General features: G+C 49.1%; 9 protein-coding genes across 9 annotated transcripts; 4 read left to right on the top strand and 5 right to left on the bottom strand.

The window, feature by feature from the left end:
- Positions 1 to 53: 53 nt before the first annotated feature.
- Positions 54 to 262, bottom strand: N7517_006476 (uncharacterized protein; the record flags this gene model as incomplete). The annotated part of the gene is made up of 2 exons (XM_056724206.1): positions 54 to 182; positions 209 to 262. 2 exons carry the CDS (start codon positions 260 to 262, stop codon positions 54 to 56), a joined length of 183 nt encoding a protein of 60 aa, XP_056580456.1.
- Positions 263 to 294: 32 nt separating this feature from the next.
- On the top strand, positions 295 to 1489 carry N7517_006475 (carnitine:acyl carnitine antiporter; the record flags this gene model as incomplete). Its single annotated transcript, XM_056724205.1, has 4 exons — positions 295 to 543; positions 602 to 650; positions 730 to 746; positions 827 to 1489. 4 exons carry the CDS (start codon positions 295 to 297, stop codon positions 1487 to 1489), a joined length of 978 nt encoding a protein of 325 aa, XP_056580455.1.
- Positions 1490 to 2203: 714 nt separating this feature from the next.
- Positions 2204 to 3502, top strand: N7517_006474 (uncharacterized protein; the record flags this gene model as incomplete). The annotated part of the gene is made up of 2 exons (XM_056724204.1): positions 2204 to 2509; positions 2561 to 3502. Coding segments are annotated over 2 exons (1248 nt in total), but the record flags the coding sequence as incomplete, so codon positions are not given.
- Positions 3503 to 3881: 379 nt separating this feature from the next.
- On the top strand, positions 3882 to 4598 carry N7517_006473 (putative ubiquitin conjugating enzyme; the record flags this gene model as incomplete). Its single annotated transcript, XM_056724203.1, has 3 exons — positions 3882 to 4038; positions 4187 to 4279; positions 4345 to 4598. The coding sequence occupies 3 exons, from the start codon at positions 3882 to 3884 to the stop codon at positions 4596 to 4598; spliced, it is 504 nt and encodes a 167-aa protein (XP_056580453.1).
- A 456-nt stretch (positions 4599 to 5054) lies between these two features.
- Positions 5055 to 6050, bottom strand: N7517_006472 (RTA1 domain-containing protein; the record flags this gene model as incomplete). The annotated part of the gene is made up of 3 exons (XM_056724202.1): positions 5055 to 5145; positions 5206 to 5280; positions 5335 to 6050. The coding sequence occupies 3 exons, from the start codon at positions 6048 to 6050 to the stop codon at positions 5055 to 5057; spliced, it is 882 nt and encodes a 293-aa protein (XP_056580452.1).
- Positions 6051 to 6859: 809 nt separating this feature from the next.
- On the top strand, positions 6860 to 8083 carry N7517_006471 (Zn(II)2Cys6 transcription factor domain-containing protein; the record flags this gene model as incomplete). The annotated part of the gene is made up of 2 exons (XM_056724201.1): positions 6860 to 6928; positions 6998 to 8083. 2 exons carry the CDS (start codon positions 6860 to 6862, stop codon positions 8081 to 8083), a joined length of 1155 nt encoding a protein of 384 aa, XP_056580451.1.
- A 446-nt stretch (positions 8084 to 8529) lies between these two features.
- On the bottom strand, positions 8530 to 8856 carry N7517_006470 (uncharacterized protein; the record flags this gene model as incomplete). The annotated part of the gene is made up of 1 exon (XM_056724200.1): positions 8530 to 8856. The coding sequence occupies one exon, from the start codon at positions 8854 to 8856 to the stop codon at positions 8530 to 8532; it is 327 nt and encodes a 108-aa protein (XP_056580450.1).
- Positions 8857 to 10163: 1307 nt separating this feature from the next.
- Positions 10164 to 11411, bottom strand: N7517_006469 (Male sterility NAD-binding; the record flags this gene model as incomplete). Its single annotated transcript, XM_056724199.1, has 1 exon — positions 10164 to 11411. The coding sequence occupies one exon, from the start codon at positions 11409 to 11411 to the stop codon at positions 10164 to 10166; it is 1248 nt and encodes a 415-aa protein (XP_056580449.1).
- An 806-nt stretch (positions 11412 to 12217) lies between these two features.
- N7517_006468 (metal cation transporter MSC2) lies at positions 12218 to 14990 on the bottom strand (the record flags this gene model as incomplete). The annotated part of the gene is made up of 4 exons (XM_056724198.1): positions 12218 to 13076; positions 13126 to 13344; positions 13400 to 14545; positions 14596 to 14990. The coding sequence occupies 4 exons, from the start codon at positions 14988 to 14990 to the stop codon at positions 12218 to 12220; spliced, it is 2619 nt and encodes an 872-aa protein (XP_056580448.1).
- Positions 14991 to 15014: the final 24 nt, after the last annotated feature.

Here is a 15014-nt window from a genome sequence, read left to right as displayed (position 1 = left end):
ATTTTGTGCTACAACATACAGTGCTGTAGACTTCCGGCTTCTCTCCGAGCTATCTACCACGGGAAGTCGGTTTTTCCGCTACCGAGCCGAGGTACACTTTGATCCGGGGAAGACCAGTCGGCTTCGGTGTGTCGGGTTGTCTCCATCGTCGCGAGATCTTCGGATATTTTTTTCTTATTGCACTATTAATTACTTTTTTAAATCTTACTCTTGGCTCCTTTGTCTTCTCTTTCTTCTTCTCTTCCTCTTCCTCCATCTCCATCCCTATCTCTTCCCCGCTCCGACCCGCCCACCATGTCTACCTCTACCTCCCCCTCGCAGGAGCTGAAAGATGAGATCAAGGTCGTCGAGGCCAAGGCCGTCAACCAGACCATTGTACAGCTGCGCTCCCTCGCAGCTGGTGCTGCTGGTGGTCTCTGCGCTGTGGTCGTCGGACACCCGTTTGATCTGGTGAAGGTGCGCTTGCAGACGGCCGAGAAGGGCATTTACTCAGGTGCCATGGATGTGGTCAGGAGGACAGTTGCTCGTGAAGGTTTGGCTCGAGTATGATCATCACAAACACATTGAATGTTTTGCGACCGAACTAACATTGGTTTCGTAGGGATTGTATGCCGGTGTCTCCGCCCCGCTTGTTGGAGTTACTCCCATGTGTAAGTTCTCCAGCATCAGCTTTAATGGCTTCACATCAGCAATTGGTCGAACTATGAGCTAACAAGTCTTGTCTTACAGTTGCTGTCAGCTTCTGGGTACGTTTTTTTTTTGGTTCTTTTGGAACCCAGCGCTAGCTGCGAGCGCCCGGTTGGAAGTGATACTAACAATACATTAGGGTTACGACGTGGGCAAAACTCTCGTGAACAAGTTCTCCACTGTCCCCGTTAAGAACAACACCCCGCAGTACTCCATTGCACAGATCTCTTCTGCGGGTTTCTTCTCCGCCATCCCCATGACCCTGATCACGGCACCCTTCGAGCGTGTCAAGGTCCTCCTCCAGATCCAGGGCCAGAAGAACCTGGCCCCGGGTGAGAAGCCCAAGTACTCCGGTGGTATGGATGTTGTGCGCCAGCTGTACAAGGAAGGTGGTGTTCGCAGCGTGTTCCGTGGTAGCGGCATGACATTGGCGCGTGATGGTCCCGGTTCGGCCGCCTACTTCGCAGCTTACGAGTACATCAAGCGCACCTTGACTCCCAAGGATGCCGAAGGCAATGTGACCGGCGAGCTCTCCCTATCCGCCGTTGTGTGTGCTGGTGGTGCTGCCGGTATTGCCATGTGGATTCCCGTCTTCCCCATTGACACCATCAAGTCCCGCTTGCAGAGCGCACCGGGCAAGCCTACCGTGGGTGGCGTTATCCGCTCCGTCTACGCTAGCGGTGGTTTCAAGGCCTTCTTCCCTGGATTCGGACCGGCTCTCGCTCGTGCCGTGCCTGCTAATGCCGCCACTTTCCTCGGTGTTGAACTGGCACACAAGGGCATGAAGAAGCTCTTTGACTAAAGTTCATGAGAATGCTTGTGTGTGTACATACCTTGATTGATCTCTTTTTGCAGCGTTTTGTGTTCCATCTACGGATGGTTGTCTGTGACCATGATTTTGGCCTTGATTGGTTCGCATCTTTTTGATCAGCTCTTATGTCTTTATAGATCTTTGGTTGATTTCCGATATTCTATAGAAGGTCCTTTTTTTATTTGATTAGCTATGTCACATTAGATCTAGAATATGTACTCCGGACAAGTTTTGGGCAAACTTTATCAGCCAATATAATTCGTAGAAACCGATGGATCTAGGCAACATACCCACTTTGCCTGAAACAATTGAGGCTCAACAGGAAAAAATTCCACTCGCGATATGCGCTATATCTGAATGGGGTTCAAGGAGCAAGTGGCAAGGGTTGTTCGGAGAGCCCCGCCTATGAGCGGCTCTACAGCCTGGACTTGGCGCTAACATGTCGGGGGCCATTGCTGATCGGGGGCCATTCCTGGCCGGCACGGAGAGATTGGACGCCGATGGTCTAAGGGGGTTCTATTTTTATACACTTTGATTTTGTAAATTTTGAGGCGTAAATAGTAAATAAATGTATGGCTATTTCAGTACAGAGTAGAGAGGAAAGGTTTCGAATTCCAACTACCACTGGAGTGAGGCTGACCAAAGGTACATGGCGGGTACCTCGAACTGTAGGTGGAGCACTAGCAAACATTAAGTACTGCAAGTGTACCCGCCGACTCCGGCGCTAGTGGCCTGCTGCCTGCCTTTGTATCAAATAAAAGCCCCATCTTCCCCCTCTATCTCATTCTTACTTTTCCAACTTTGGAAGCTTTTCCATCGAATTTTCATCGAATATATACATTCATCGGTGTCGGATTCATCATGTCTGTCACTAATGTCCTTATGCGTCGGGGCACCGAGCTTGCTGTCACTCACATGCAGTCCTCGGACAAGCCTGAGCAGCAGGCTAATCCAGGCTTGGTCGCTATGTTTGTCATCACTGCTACCTTGTTCGGTATCGCTTTCTGGGCTGTAAGTAATATGATTTTCCAGATGTAATCTCATGGAACTAACACCCGACAGATTGAGTATACCTACGGAATGGTGATCTCCACCCTGGCCGCAGTTGAAGATACCAACCCCGATATCTACGTGCGCATTACCTCCGATCCCATCAAGCCAACCAATGACCAGGAAGATCCTGAGCTGGTTGCTCCTACTCCCCTCAAGCCCATCACCAGCAAGCTGCGCACGACCGTAAAGCACCTGCGCTCCCGTGCTGGCTATTGGTCTCGCTTCCGTGGACTGGGCATGTTCATGGCCTACAACGTGGCCCGGGGATTCCTCTCATCTTTCTTCCCTGTCTCTCCATATATGCTCCAGTTTGTCGTCCAGTCTGTCATCAGCGTTGTTCTGGCTACTTGGCAGATGGCCTGGGTGCACATTGTCATCTCCGAGCCCTCCCCAAAGCGCTTCTACCAGCGTATCCCCAGCTACAAGACCTGGATTAAGATCGCCCCCGCCGCTGCTCTCCAGGATGTTCTGACTGCTGCTGGTTTCTTCATCCCTATGGCCATTGCCAATTTTGCTGGCTGGCTCGATGTTACCGATGACCAGGACACCCCCTCTATGGTGGCTATGTACCGTTTCCTGGGCGTCAGCGTGATTCCTGCTATTCTGGCATTCCTGATCTCCATGCCTGCTCGTGTCATCTTCGTCCGTGTGGCTGCCTCCATGCTTCCCGAGGAGGATGAGACCATTGTGCCATTTGATCGCTCTTTCGGCGGCAAAGTCAGCCCAGCCATCACCGGTGGCAGTGGTAAGATTGGCCTTATGGATGCATGGACTACCTTTGACTGGGCTGCCCGTGTCCGCTTCGCCAAGGTTATTGGTAAGACATTCGCCATGCAGCTGGCGCTTGGTATCTTCGCCACTCTCGTATTTGGTGCTCAGATCATTTTGATTTTCAAGACTGCCGCACCCGTTGACTCGGGTGCTCCTCGTATCCAACTGAGTTCGGAGTAAAAATCCACTGAGATTTGATGAATCTTAAGTGGTAAATCGTGAAGAATGTGGAATGTTTGTGTAATTGAGGCCTTCGCTATATCTATATCACTGGATTGAAATGTTTGCTCCATACAATATATATGTAGTCTTTGAACCTATATTCCTGTCCTCAAATCAGGTCCGTATAGTAGCTGATTACGTGCCCATGGTGTATACCGCCTCCCCATCTAGGTCATTTAAACCCCGCTTTAGCTTTACCGCCTTCATTTCTTTTTGCGCCCCTCATCTTCTCCTCACCTTGTTCTCTTTGTCCTCGTTTCGACATTGAAATCGGCTTCCGATATCGATCAGATTTCACATTTCCACCTTCTGATTTCTAACCTCCCCCATTATCAGCATGGCGACTTCTCCCGCCGGGCGCATGCTGTCCCGCCAACTGCAGCAGATGCAGTCTGATAAGGACATTCCCGGAATTAGCTGCGGCTTGGTCGATAACGACATTTTCGAATGGGAGGTTATGCTCATGATATCAGATGATGTGAAGCTGTATGGAGGTATGTCATGATTCTGTTATATCTGAATTTGAAACCGAATTCCTAGGCTAGTGTTGAGGCAAATACAACTTCACCTGGGGATATACATATGCTTTCTTGCCGCCAGTGTGTTGAACGTCAAAGAATACTAACAAGTTTGCTTGCATAGGTGGTTTCTTCCGGGCTCGTCTCTCTTTCCCAACAGAATACCCCCACCGGCCACCAAAGATGAAGTTTGAATCTCCCATCTTCCACCCAAATAGTATGTAGTTCCGGTTGAATTACTTATCAGAGACAATTTACTCACATGTGACTGCGCTCTGATAGTTTATGAGAACGGCAATGTCTGCATTTCCATTCTGCACCCACCCGAGGAGGACAAATACGGTTACGAGTCGGCTGCCGAACGCTGGTCTCCCGTGCAAACCCCCGAGACGATCCTACTGTCCGTCATCTCTATGCTTTCCAGCCCGAACGATGAAAGCCCAGCGAATGTGGAGGCTGCTCGTCTATGGCGTGATGACCCTGCGGAGTTTAAGAAGCGCGTCCGCCGGTGTGTCCGTCAAACGTTGGACGACTAGTGCACGATTTAATTATTCACGGCAATCTAAGATGGCGGGTTATGATCTGGTTTAACATGGTGTTGCCGGGGTTCTTTTTTTTCTTTCTTCAATCTACCGCGTTGAGCGGTGGTTCTCTTTATTACACAGAGCGAGCAATGCTTTGCCATGCTCTTGATCTCTGGTTCCTTTGCGGTGCATTTTCTGCGATGTTCATGAGGGCTGGAGTTTCATCCTGACATCTTTGTTTTACTAGTTTGGGAACAAATCTATTTCCGAACGAGCTCCAGAATATTTGATGTAATCTCAGCACACATGTAGAGAGGTAATTATTCTCTAAGTGTTCATTATGAGAGATTGCCTAATGGACATGGTCCCCTGATTAAGCAGAACCTATCATCTCTGGTATAGGCAAACATGCTGGGAAGAAAGGATCTAAAAGAACGCCAAACCCCAAAGCAACAGACAAGAAAACGATTATGTGCGGTTCTTGGGCGCGAAGCGCAATGATGGGAGGAAGACTCCGGGGTGGAAGATAGTGAAGGCCAGACAGGCCAGAGCAATCATCCTAATGACACGTCAGCTAGTACTCTCCCAGAGCTTTCAAAGAAACCAAGGGACCACTTACATTCCATCCAAGACAAGGAACTCATTCTCCTTCTGCATCAGTGGGTTTCCCCAGCCACCAGCCATCTCCGGGAGACTAGATATCGCGGTCAGTAAAGTGCACTGTTTGGACTCGAACATAGTCTTTTACCGATAAATGCATCGAATCAAAACTGTGAGATAGGCAAAGACCTCGGCGCCCACGATGAACGGCATCCACTTGGGAACAATTGGCGAAGCACCAGTATCGAGGTTCTTCTCCCCCGAAAACCCATCACCACTCTTGTAGACCCTCCAGAAGAAGATAACAGCAAAGAATGCACACACAACCATAGTCGCAACCTGGAAGGCGATACCGGCGATGATGATGTTGTCGCCTGCTGTGAGCATTTTCAAGTCGTTTTTCCCAGCAGCCGCAGCGACACCACCTCCCGCAGCCTGCAAAAGGAGGGATCCAATGTCGCATCCGATGAAAATCCAGGTGAAAAGACGCGGTTTTAAGATTGAGTGTTCGGGTCCAAGGCTCAGAATGATATGCTTCAATGTCAGGTAGACACCTGCCGCGACGAAAGTCGGCGCAAGAACCAGACACACGATCTGAAGCTTGAAGGCGGGTCCGGACCATGGGTTATCATGCATGAGCACTCGACCAATGTAGCCGGCCATTTCCATCAATGTGCCGATGAGGAGAGCGATCAGGAATGTCCATGTTCGGTAGTAGACACCGAGACCGGCTTGGCATAATCCGAGCAGGGCGAAGAAAGCCGTAAAGAAGATATTTCCGCCGAAACTGGGGTAATATCCGTATGTTGTACTTTCGACGGGACAGAGTAGGCTTACTTCTGAGCAAGTAGCGTAGCTCGCCATGTTGGGTGAGAGGGATGTGTAATCAAAAGGAAAGAGAGATGGAGTAGAGGAAGGGAAATGAAAAAGAGAGCTGGATGAGAGAGGTGCGGGTCCCAGGAGTGAGATAGCACCAAGAGAAAAAAAAGGGTCTAGAGTCTTACACCTGGGGAATGAGAATTTTGATATCAAATCACAAAATTATCAACTCTCGGGCAGCGCCAAGAGACCGCAGCAACAACTGTTCTAGCAGGTGGAGCCCTAAATTGGATAAACAGGATGAAACAGACTTAAAATGCATTCCTATTGGCTATTCTTTGCCGTCGTTCTCGTTCGTTTTCGTTTTCGTTCTCGTCATCTCCACGTCGCTTATATCGGGATCCACTTGTTTACTATCAGACGCTTTGATCCTGTCGGAGAATTGTTGCTTTTGGTCCGAGATCTTGTCCTTCGGTATCTTTTTGGTCCGTGAGCCTTTTTTTCCTTCTACAATCTATAGAATCTAGATAATGTTGATCGGGATTGAGTTCATAGTTTCATAGAGACATGTGATCATCCAAGGCTGATGCCTAACTGTACATTGGCTGACGGGTGAAGCGACCGTGGCTTAAGGGTCATGGCATATCAAATGAGAACAATGCAACAAATAAGCAGAAGGCATAAAAAGTAAAAAGACAAAATCCAGCAGAGAGAAAACGAGAGTCGTGAATAGTCTTTTTATAGTTCCAATCCACGTGACCGTCCGCAATATCCTCTTCTCTCCCCCGCGCTTGGACTCTTCCACATCTCGAAGGATCCGAGCCAACCGGTTATATGGACCCTCAGGTACCGAGATGCCTCCTCGCCGAGCGCATACAAAATCACGCCAAGGCTGCGACCAGTGCAAGAGACGTCGCGTTAAGGTTAGTTCCCGCTCAGGGTGGCTCCATAGATTACGGGCTCCATCGAATGACGAGACTAACGGGACGCAGTGTGACGAAAAGGGGCCACCATGCTCCAATTGTATCTCGCGGGAACTCTCATGCACATACTTGAGAGCGCCCCCTCGGTCCGATTCAGGAGAAAGCCATACCCCGGCCCCGTTGGCTATTATAGACCCAACTCCCCTGCGGCCGAGGTTCCCTAGCCTAGCGGCTTCCGCTTCTTCAACTATTTCAGGGATGCGAGATCTGGAACTTATGCATAAGTTTTCTACTGAAACTTTCAAGAGTCTTTGCTCTTCCGAATCGGAGCATTATGTCTGGCAAATTGCCATTCCTCGCCTGGCTCTTCAGTATGATTTTTTAATGAATGGAATTTTGGCCCTGGGGGCTCTTCATATCGCCGCCACAATCGAGCCACCGGCATCGCTGGTGTATATTGACGTTGCCCTCCAATATCATAATCTCACATTTGCGCCATATCGCGCAGCTGTCGACCATATAAACCCAATGAACTGCGAGGCTGCGCTGGCGCAGTCCATTGTCACCACTGTTATAGGCATTGCTCTGCCAAGAGTCACTGCTGCCCGCGGAGAAAATTCAAGCATAACGGAAAATATCGTCGTCGTGTTCGAGCTTTTGCAAGGCGTGAAAAAAATCCACCGGATTGGTGAATCTTGGATCAAATTAGAGCTCTTTTCCCGTCGAAGAAATTATTGGGAATCTGGACCCCTCAGTCTAGATAATGACACGCGGGATGCTCTTGAGCGACTCGGTACTTTGAATGACGAGACCCTCGCCAGTATCGACCCCGATCAGCATCGGGTCAACAAAGATGCTATAGTCTACCTGCGGCACTTCTCAACCAGAGTTTCCAACTCTGTTGACGCTGCAAATGTCCTGGCTTGGCTCGCTATGATCGACAAGGAATTCGTGGACAATGTGCGTCGCCGACTGCCTTTGGCATTGTTGATCCTCATGCATTGGGGTGTGTTGCTCGGGGAGCTTGATGGTCTGCATTGGTGGGCTCGGGGCTCAGGTCGGGCATTGGTCTCTGAATTATTGGATGCCCTGCACCCTGGAGACATGGAATGGGCTAACGCTCTGGCTTGGCCCCGAAAAACGATGGGGCTCTGATCAGAGAACCAGAACATGACCAATAATGCACCTGGAGCTCAAATAGCCAAGATCTGCATAGGATTCCTTAAAAGTCACAAAGTATGGCTTCCACCACCCACCATGTATTGCCCTAATTCTTTCACAATGCAGTATAATTCAAAGGCGCCAGTCTCCATAGCAAAGTAAAAAGAAAGAAACAAAAGGGAAAGGAAAATCTGTGCACAAATCCGCCCCATAGATTAATATTAATAAATTCTGTCCTATTATCCTCTTACATCCCCAGGCAACCAATACTCGTTATACAAATAGGCTGAACCAATCAGACATCTGTATACACCAGTAGCCTCGGTTTATATTGTACATGCCGAACGGCTTTTATCGAACGTCTGACTCATGGAGTGTCAACTCGCACAATCTATAGATTCATCAGCAATTAATTCAGCCTCGTTGAACGTTACACATACCTATTCAGGCCTCTTGCACTCAAGGTACTTTTCGCCACGCCTGCATGGTTCTTTTGCTAGGACCTGGCAACACTTGCTACCAGCCTTGGAAGCGCAGTCACCAGAGCCGTCCTTGGAGACAGCCACGACCTTGCTACTGCTCAGCTGCTGGCCGGCCTCAAAGGGAGAAAGACCGCAGTAGTCGGAGCCGTAGCCGTACTCCGATTTCCTCCAGTCGCAGCCCCAGCCACGGTAAACACAGTCGTAGTCCTCGGGGTTTACTGCGCCGGGGGTATTGGAAGCAATAGGTGCGGAGACGGAGGAGGCAATGACACTTGTGGAAGCCATAGAAGTGAAGGTCGGGGAGAGGGAAGCGGATGTTGGGGAGGGAGAGGAGGAAAGAGTGGCTGAGGCCATGCTAGCCAGGAGAAGAGAAGCAGAGGCGAGCTTGCACTGCATTATGATATTTTGAATTGGGTGTGAAGAAAAGAATGAAGGTTGCTAGGTTGAAGAATTTTTATAGATATAAGACCGGGGAGGCCGTGGGCAGTTATACTCCGTATGTATTGAAAAATTGCTAATAATTTCCCCCAATAAAAGAAAATATAAACCAAAACTATCATGATCGGCAGCGAGCACAGATATTCGAGACGGAGGCTTCAATAGTATAGAGTGAACTGTCTTGGTGGAGCTGGAGCTGGCCCGTCCAACCCTAAAAACGGCAATTGATCTCCCAAGATTGACGAATAGTTCGCAGTCATCACGAGAAAGCATGCAAGATACTGAACTTCTGAGATAATTAGAGGTTGTGTGACTCGGATGGCTTATGGACCCGAATAACAAAAGCACTGTTGCATGTATAATGCGTGGATTACAATCACAAGAGAGCTGGAATACCCCTAAAAGATCTACATAGCAAGATCGCCATTGAATCTCGGGCCACCGCAAGCCCCGAGATCTTCCCGAAATCTACTTTGATCTGTCAATCGCACCCCTTGCTTCAGGAAAAGCCGCGTTCGCTTGAGCTTGTAAATACTAGGCATTGGAGCAGCTCACAATGAATTTAATCAACTTCATACTATAACCAGATTCTAGTCTTCCTGTAGCTCATTTCACATCTCAGCTAAGAAAAAAAAATGCAACATACAGTTGATTAGCTGGTGCTGTAGCTTGATCTCGGGATGGCATTCCGGGCCTGCCAGGTACTTACTAAAGATCGCCCATGACCATTGCAAGTACATCGAGCTTTATCTCAACTACACAGCTTGTTACCTACACTAGGACTGAAGCAGTCAAATAGGTGATTGTCCCCAAACTTATTTGTTTATATTTGCCCAATAGACACTATTCTATTTTACACGACGAGATGGAGAAAGTCGTGCGTATCTTTGAGCTGTTGGCTGTTGAGTCTCTGGCAGCTTTAGCCACCAAGATCGCTAGTTGAAGCAGGCCGATAGTCTTTAGGTTTGGCTGGGTGTTTGGGATGGCATTGGAGAGCTGAAAGCTGCGGTCAGATTTAATCTACCCAGTTGTAGAAATAGTGCTATTTCAAAACAATTTGTAAATACTATGCATTGGAACAGACATGAACCTGAAAAACTTCATATACATGTATACTATAGCTAGAATCCAGCTTCCAGCCTCCCTACGGCTTTTCAAATCCGAGCTTTCTCCTTTCCAGTCCCGAGGACGTCGTGAGTCCGTACCAAATTTAGAGCATCTGCCTCATGCTTGCACACCTGCATGCTCAATGGCCCACTCACTTGCTTGAGCCAGTAAGACCGCCCGCAATCGAACAACCAGTTACGAGTTCCTACTTGAATCAACTCAGCAAGTAAGCACTGCCGTGTAGTGCGGTCTTGAGTGAATATGATCTTCGGGAACTCTCGCTGGACTGCAGGCGTGGCATTCTCAAAGCCCAGTCGGAAGACCTCATCAAAAGTAATAGGGTGATAGAGCTGTGAACCAACCTGGACAATGCCCGTAGTCCGTGCTGCTGCGTGCAATAAACATGCATTTGCTACAAGGTCCACGGGGATCTCATCCAGGATATTGGTACCTGTTTTATAGCCTTCGGTGGCATGCCAAACTTGTGTGGTACCCCGATCGGAGAACCAGAGCCTAGTAAACTTGGTGAGAGGCGTGGAGTCCTCCGATCCGTATAGCGGGTAGGGGTGTCTAAACGCAGGACCGAAGATTGTTGGCCGCAGCAGTAGAATTGGAAGAAGAGGGAAGCGGCTGAGTAGTAGACGTTCCATGAGATGCTTGGCTTGGGTGTAGGTCGACGAGAATTTGCCCGCGTGTGGTGATGTGCCAAGCGTCAATATGGATGCCAGCTCAACCTCTGGATCTTCTTCGCCTCCCAATTGATATATCCGCTCCAGAACTGGGCCATCGGGAAGATGACTATTGACGTATGATGTAGAGATTTGGATAAAGAGTTTCAGTCGCCGGAATTCAGAGGCAATCCGTGCCATTTCCAGCACAGGGAGGCAGTTGCTTTCCAGTGCATCGCGAATGGGACCTTCAAGCTTGATCTTGGCTGCTGCATGAATAGCCAGCGTCACTTGATCTTGAAGTTGGCCAAGGACATCAGGTTCAATGTCAAAGTTCACTAATTTCATATCGCCAATCACAAATTCGACTTTCTTTGTGGCTAAAATTGCCTCCGCATGATTTGGCATCGATTTTCTCAATTTTCCAATAGCCCGCTGGGAGTTCCCTCGAACCAGGGCGAAAATTTTTCGAGTTGGCAGTTGTAAAGCTAGCTTGTACAGGAGACAACCTCCTAAGCACCCAGTACCTCCAGTGAGGAAGACTGTATGGCCCTCGAATATCTTTCCATATCCTCCTCGCACGACTTCGTCGGCATATTGTATATTTGCAGTCGAAGCGGATGGCATTGAATTAGCTGGGCAAGAGATTCGGATATGTAGTGTAGCTAATATCTCTACAGACGGATCTGTAGAAGAATGACACAAAGGATTAGCTACGGTTGCGATAATGTCGGAAGGTATATAGAATGCCGGAGCATCTTTTGTTCAAGCTTGGAAGTCGAGTGGTTGGTAGGACAGGACTCAATGCCACTCTGACATTTGTACAGTCTTAGATGCTGGAGGTTATTTTTCGGGAGCTGCAGCTCAACAAGTTGACCAGTGGCCCCGGTTTGGCCGACGAGGCTGACAACCTCCCGGGACATAGAACGAGGGTTTCGCAGAATAACACAATAGGTAGACGTGGACTTTCGCGCCAAGTGCTACCGAGGTTCAATGTGATTGTATGACCCGAAGGAACATCGTGTCGCAATTCCTAGAGATCTAGCCCAAGGGACACAGACAGAGCTGCACTCCATTTGTCTGAAATGCAGGGCTCGGGGTAGGCATATCCGTTCAGGGCAGTCCATAGTGGATGAACGGGTCGTACAAGTCTTACCCTTGAATGATTCCAAGATCGATTTCGGCTACATGTGATGCGATCAAAAATTAGGTTTCGTAATTGAATCATTGAAATATATGCCTTCCACTTCTGATGAAGCCCGTGGAGGAAACTATGTGCTGTTGATTGGTATAATTCTTCGGCGAACCGATCCAATCCTATCTGTACAAAAGAGATATAGACACCGACCGGGGCAAAACGATAGTAAACGCACAGTAAATCCTGGCTCCCTTTCGAGAGCAGTCGATGATAGGTGGAACATGTTTGTCACCAATCAAAAGCCCTTGCTTCCACCGCCACACCAGCAGCGCGCATCTCCGTCCCGCTCAACCTGGACAAGAATATCCATGCTTTTCTCACGAAGGAAGTCGACGGTCCGTTGACGTACGTCTTCCAAATCTGCACCCCGAGAAGCGATGACGTGAATGACCCCGAAAATATTCTGGGGCTTTTTCTCATGCGCATGATCGTGATCGTGATCGTGATCGTGACCGTGATCATGGCTATGATCGTGGCCGTGGTCGTGGTGCTGCTTATGATCATGATCATGACCATGATTGTGTTGGCTGTGGCTATGATCATGATCATGGTCACAATCCCCATGGCTGGAATGGTCGTGGGAATGGCTATGCCCGGAAGATACTGTTCCTGTATCATCAAGCCAGAATTTAGGCACCGTATAACTAACCACGCCTCTCAAAGTGCTGACTCCCGCTAGGGTTTCCCGGACATTATATTCGGTGTCCGCTGGCAGAGTGAGTAGCAGTGACTTGGCCGTGCTGCTAACTAAAGGAACGGCTGAGGCGAAAATCAATATGGCGATGAAGCATGATGCCAACGGGTCGTAGCCGGCCCAACCGGAGTAATGCACGAGAATGGTTGAAATGACGACTGCCACTGAACCAAGCGTATCGGCAAGAATGTGCAAGAAGATGCCGTGCATGTTCTCATTGCCATGAGAATGATCGTGGTCATGGCCGTGATGAGCATGGCCGTGCTCGAAGCTGAAGATTCCGACCAAGTTGACTGCGAGGCCAGCAATGCTAACAATCAATAGCTCACCTAGACGATGCACCTCACTTCCCGATGAGAGCCGTTCCACCGCTTCATAAACGATCTCCAAGCTGATAATCCTGTATGATGTTAGAGTTCGCCCTTGGCCACCGCTTTTACAACACTCACATGAGGAAAATCCCATTGGCAAATCCCGACAAAGTATCAACTTTGCCATAGCCGTAGGGAAACCGAGCGTTCGGGGGCCACTTGCTCATGACAGCGGCACATAAGCCAACAACAAGCGCAAAACAATCGAAAAACATGTGAATACTGTCACTAAGCAGTCCCAGTGATCCAGTTAGGAATCCGTATGATAATTGAACAAGCATAAAAGTAAAGTTCAGGCTATGAGGTGTTAGCAGTAATCCAAGAGTGACAGCTTCCAGATTTGATAACTCACCACATGAAGTAGAAGATGCTACGAGAATCCTTCTCCTTGAGAATGCTGTGCAGCAACGGATAAGCTTCACTTTTACGGAGAAGCCACTTTGATACTCGGGAGGATTCCGAGGTTGTGTGTGAATGTGAATGGCCATGCGTGTGGATATGCGCATGTGCATCCAGCTGCAAATGAATGTCATCCCTTCGAGAGGCGAAGAAAGAGGCCGCAGCCAATATACCACGTGTGGCATAAACCATGAGCAAGTCATCCTGGGCATGTGGGGCACAAAGCAAAGCGGCAGCTCCGGCGCAAATGGCCAGTCCGGTCTTTTTGGGAGAACGGAGGCTTGGGGGCAGGGAAATCATGAGAGACATGGCAAGAATACCCGTGGGGATAGAGAGATATATCAAATCCCAGACGCCGAAGACAAATCCTCGGCTGAGAAGTATGGTCAGAAGTGCAAGAGAGGATCCGCCTATAATAGCCAGTGGCGCATCGCTTGTGACCACAACAGAGTGGCTCGGGTGTGAAGTCTTGCTATGTGCAGCAACAATGCCTGGCTCAGGAATAGGTCCATTGTGACGGAGGGAGGGAAATGGGGGAGGGGCAATGAGCACAGATCCTAATAAAGCAGCATATCCAATGAATGGAGATACATCCCAAGGATGGTTCAGTCCAAGATAACTCGATACAATGATCACCGCTAGCAGAGCAATGGATAGAATCTTTCGACTGTATTTCTCTTGGGTGCGCGAGACTCCGTTGATGATGGTAGGGACCCCTGACGCTGCCGCAAGGAGTAGTGTAAGTGCAACCAAAAAGCCTCCAATCTTGAGTGATGCAAATATTGGCAGTGCCACTGAGACAATTTGTGAAAGTGAGGCTTGGACGCTCTTCACATTCAGTTTCGGCAAGTTAACAGACGAGAGGATGGATGAGCCAGCCTTCTGGTGGTTGATCCGTAGTATTTGCCCACAGCCGAAGAGGACGAGGGTGATCGCTGTCAAAAGGCAGGTCTTTGGACCAACTTGTCCGATAGGAATGTTCGCTATGGTACCAGGTATACCTTCGCCGGATAGCTTTTTGCTTTGGGCGCACTGTTTCTGGTACCAAGAAAGCGCAACCCACGGCAACACGATGAGTGCGCTAGTCAAAAGTTCTTGGCTGTGATTAGGGTCAGCCTTTACTTGTAAATCACATTCTAGCCAACATACACATTCTCTGAGCTATAGCCTGTCTGTATGGTGTTATCCGTAGATAACATTCCATGAACACCATTGGAGCCTTTCAAATGGTGATCATCTAGCACATTGTGGTGAATAGATGACACACTATGATTATGATTGTGGTGCGCACTGGAGTGCGAGTGTGTGTGACCGTGGCCCGATGGTTGATGTGTATGTCCGTATGAATAACTCGACTTCACCGCATTGATTGGCTCCGGGTGTTCATGAAGGCTGGCACCTGCTGGCTGTGAGAGGGGAGGCGGAGGTTGCGCCCAGCGGTTGGATCGAGAGTGGCCATGACTGCGACTGTGACCATGATTATGATTGTGTCCAATGGAGGGTGGTGTGAGATCCACGCTCAGTGACGGTGCCCCCGTCGACATGGTCTTCAGATGCTGACGATGTGC

This window comes from Penicillium concentricum (assembly GCF_028827145.1).
Source record: "Penicillium concentricum strain IBT 3081 chromosome Unknown utg000002l_segment0_segment0, whole genome shotgun sequence".
NCBI classification, from domain to species: Eukaryota; Fungi; Ascomycota; class Eurotiomycetes; order Eurotiales; family Aspergillaceae; genus Penicillium; species Penicillium concentricum.
Note: the sequence above shows the minus strand (reverse complement) of the source record. Positions and strands in the feature narration are given on the sequence as shown.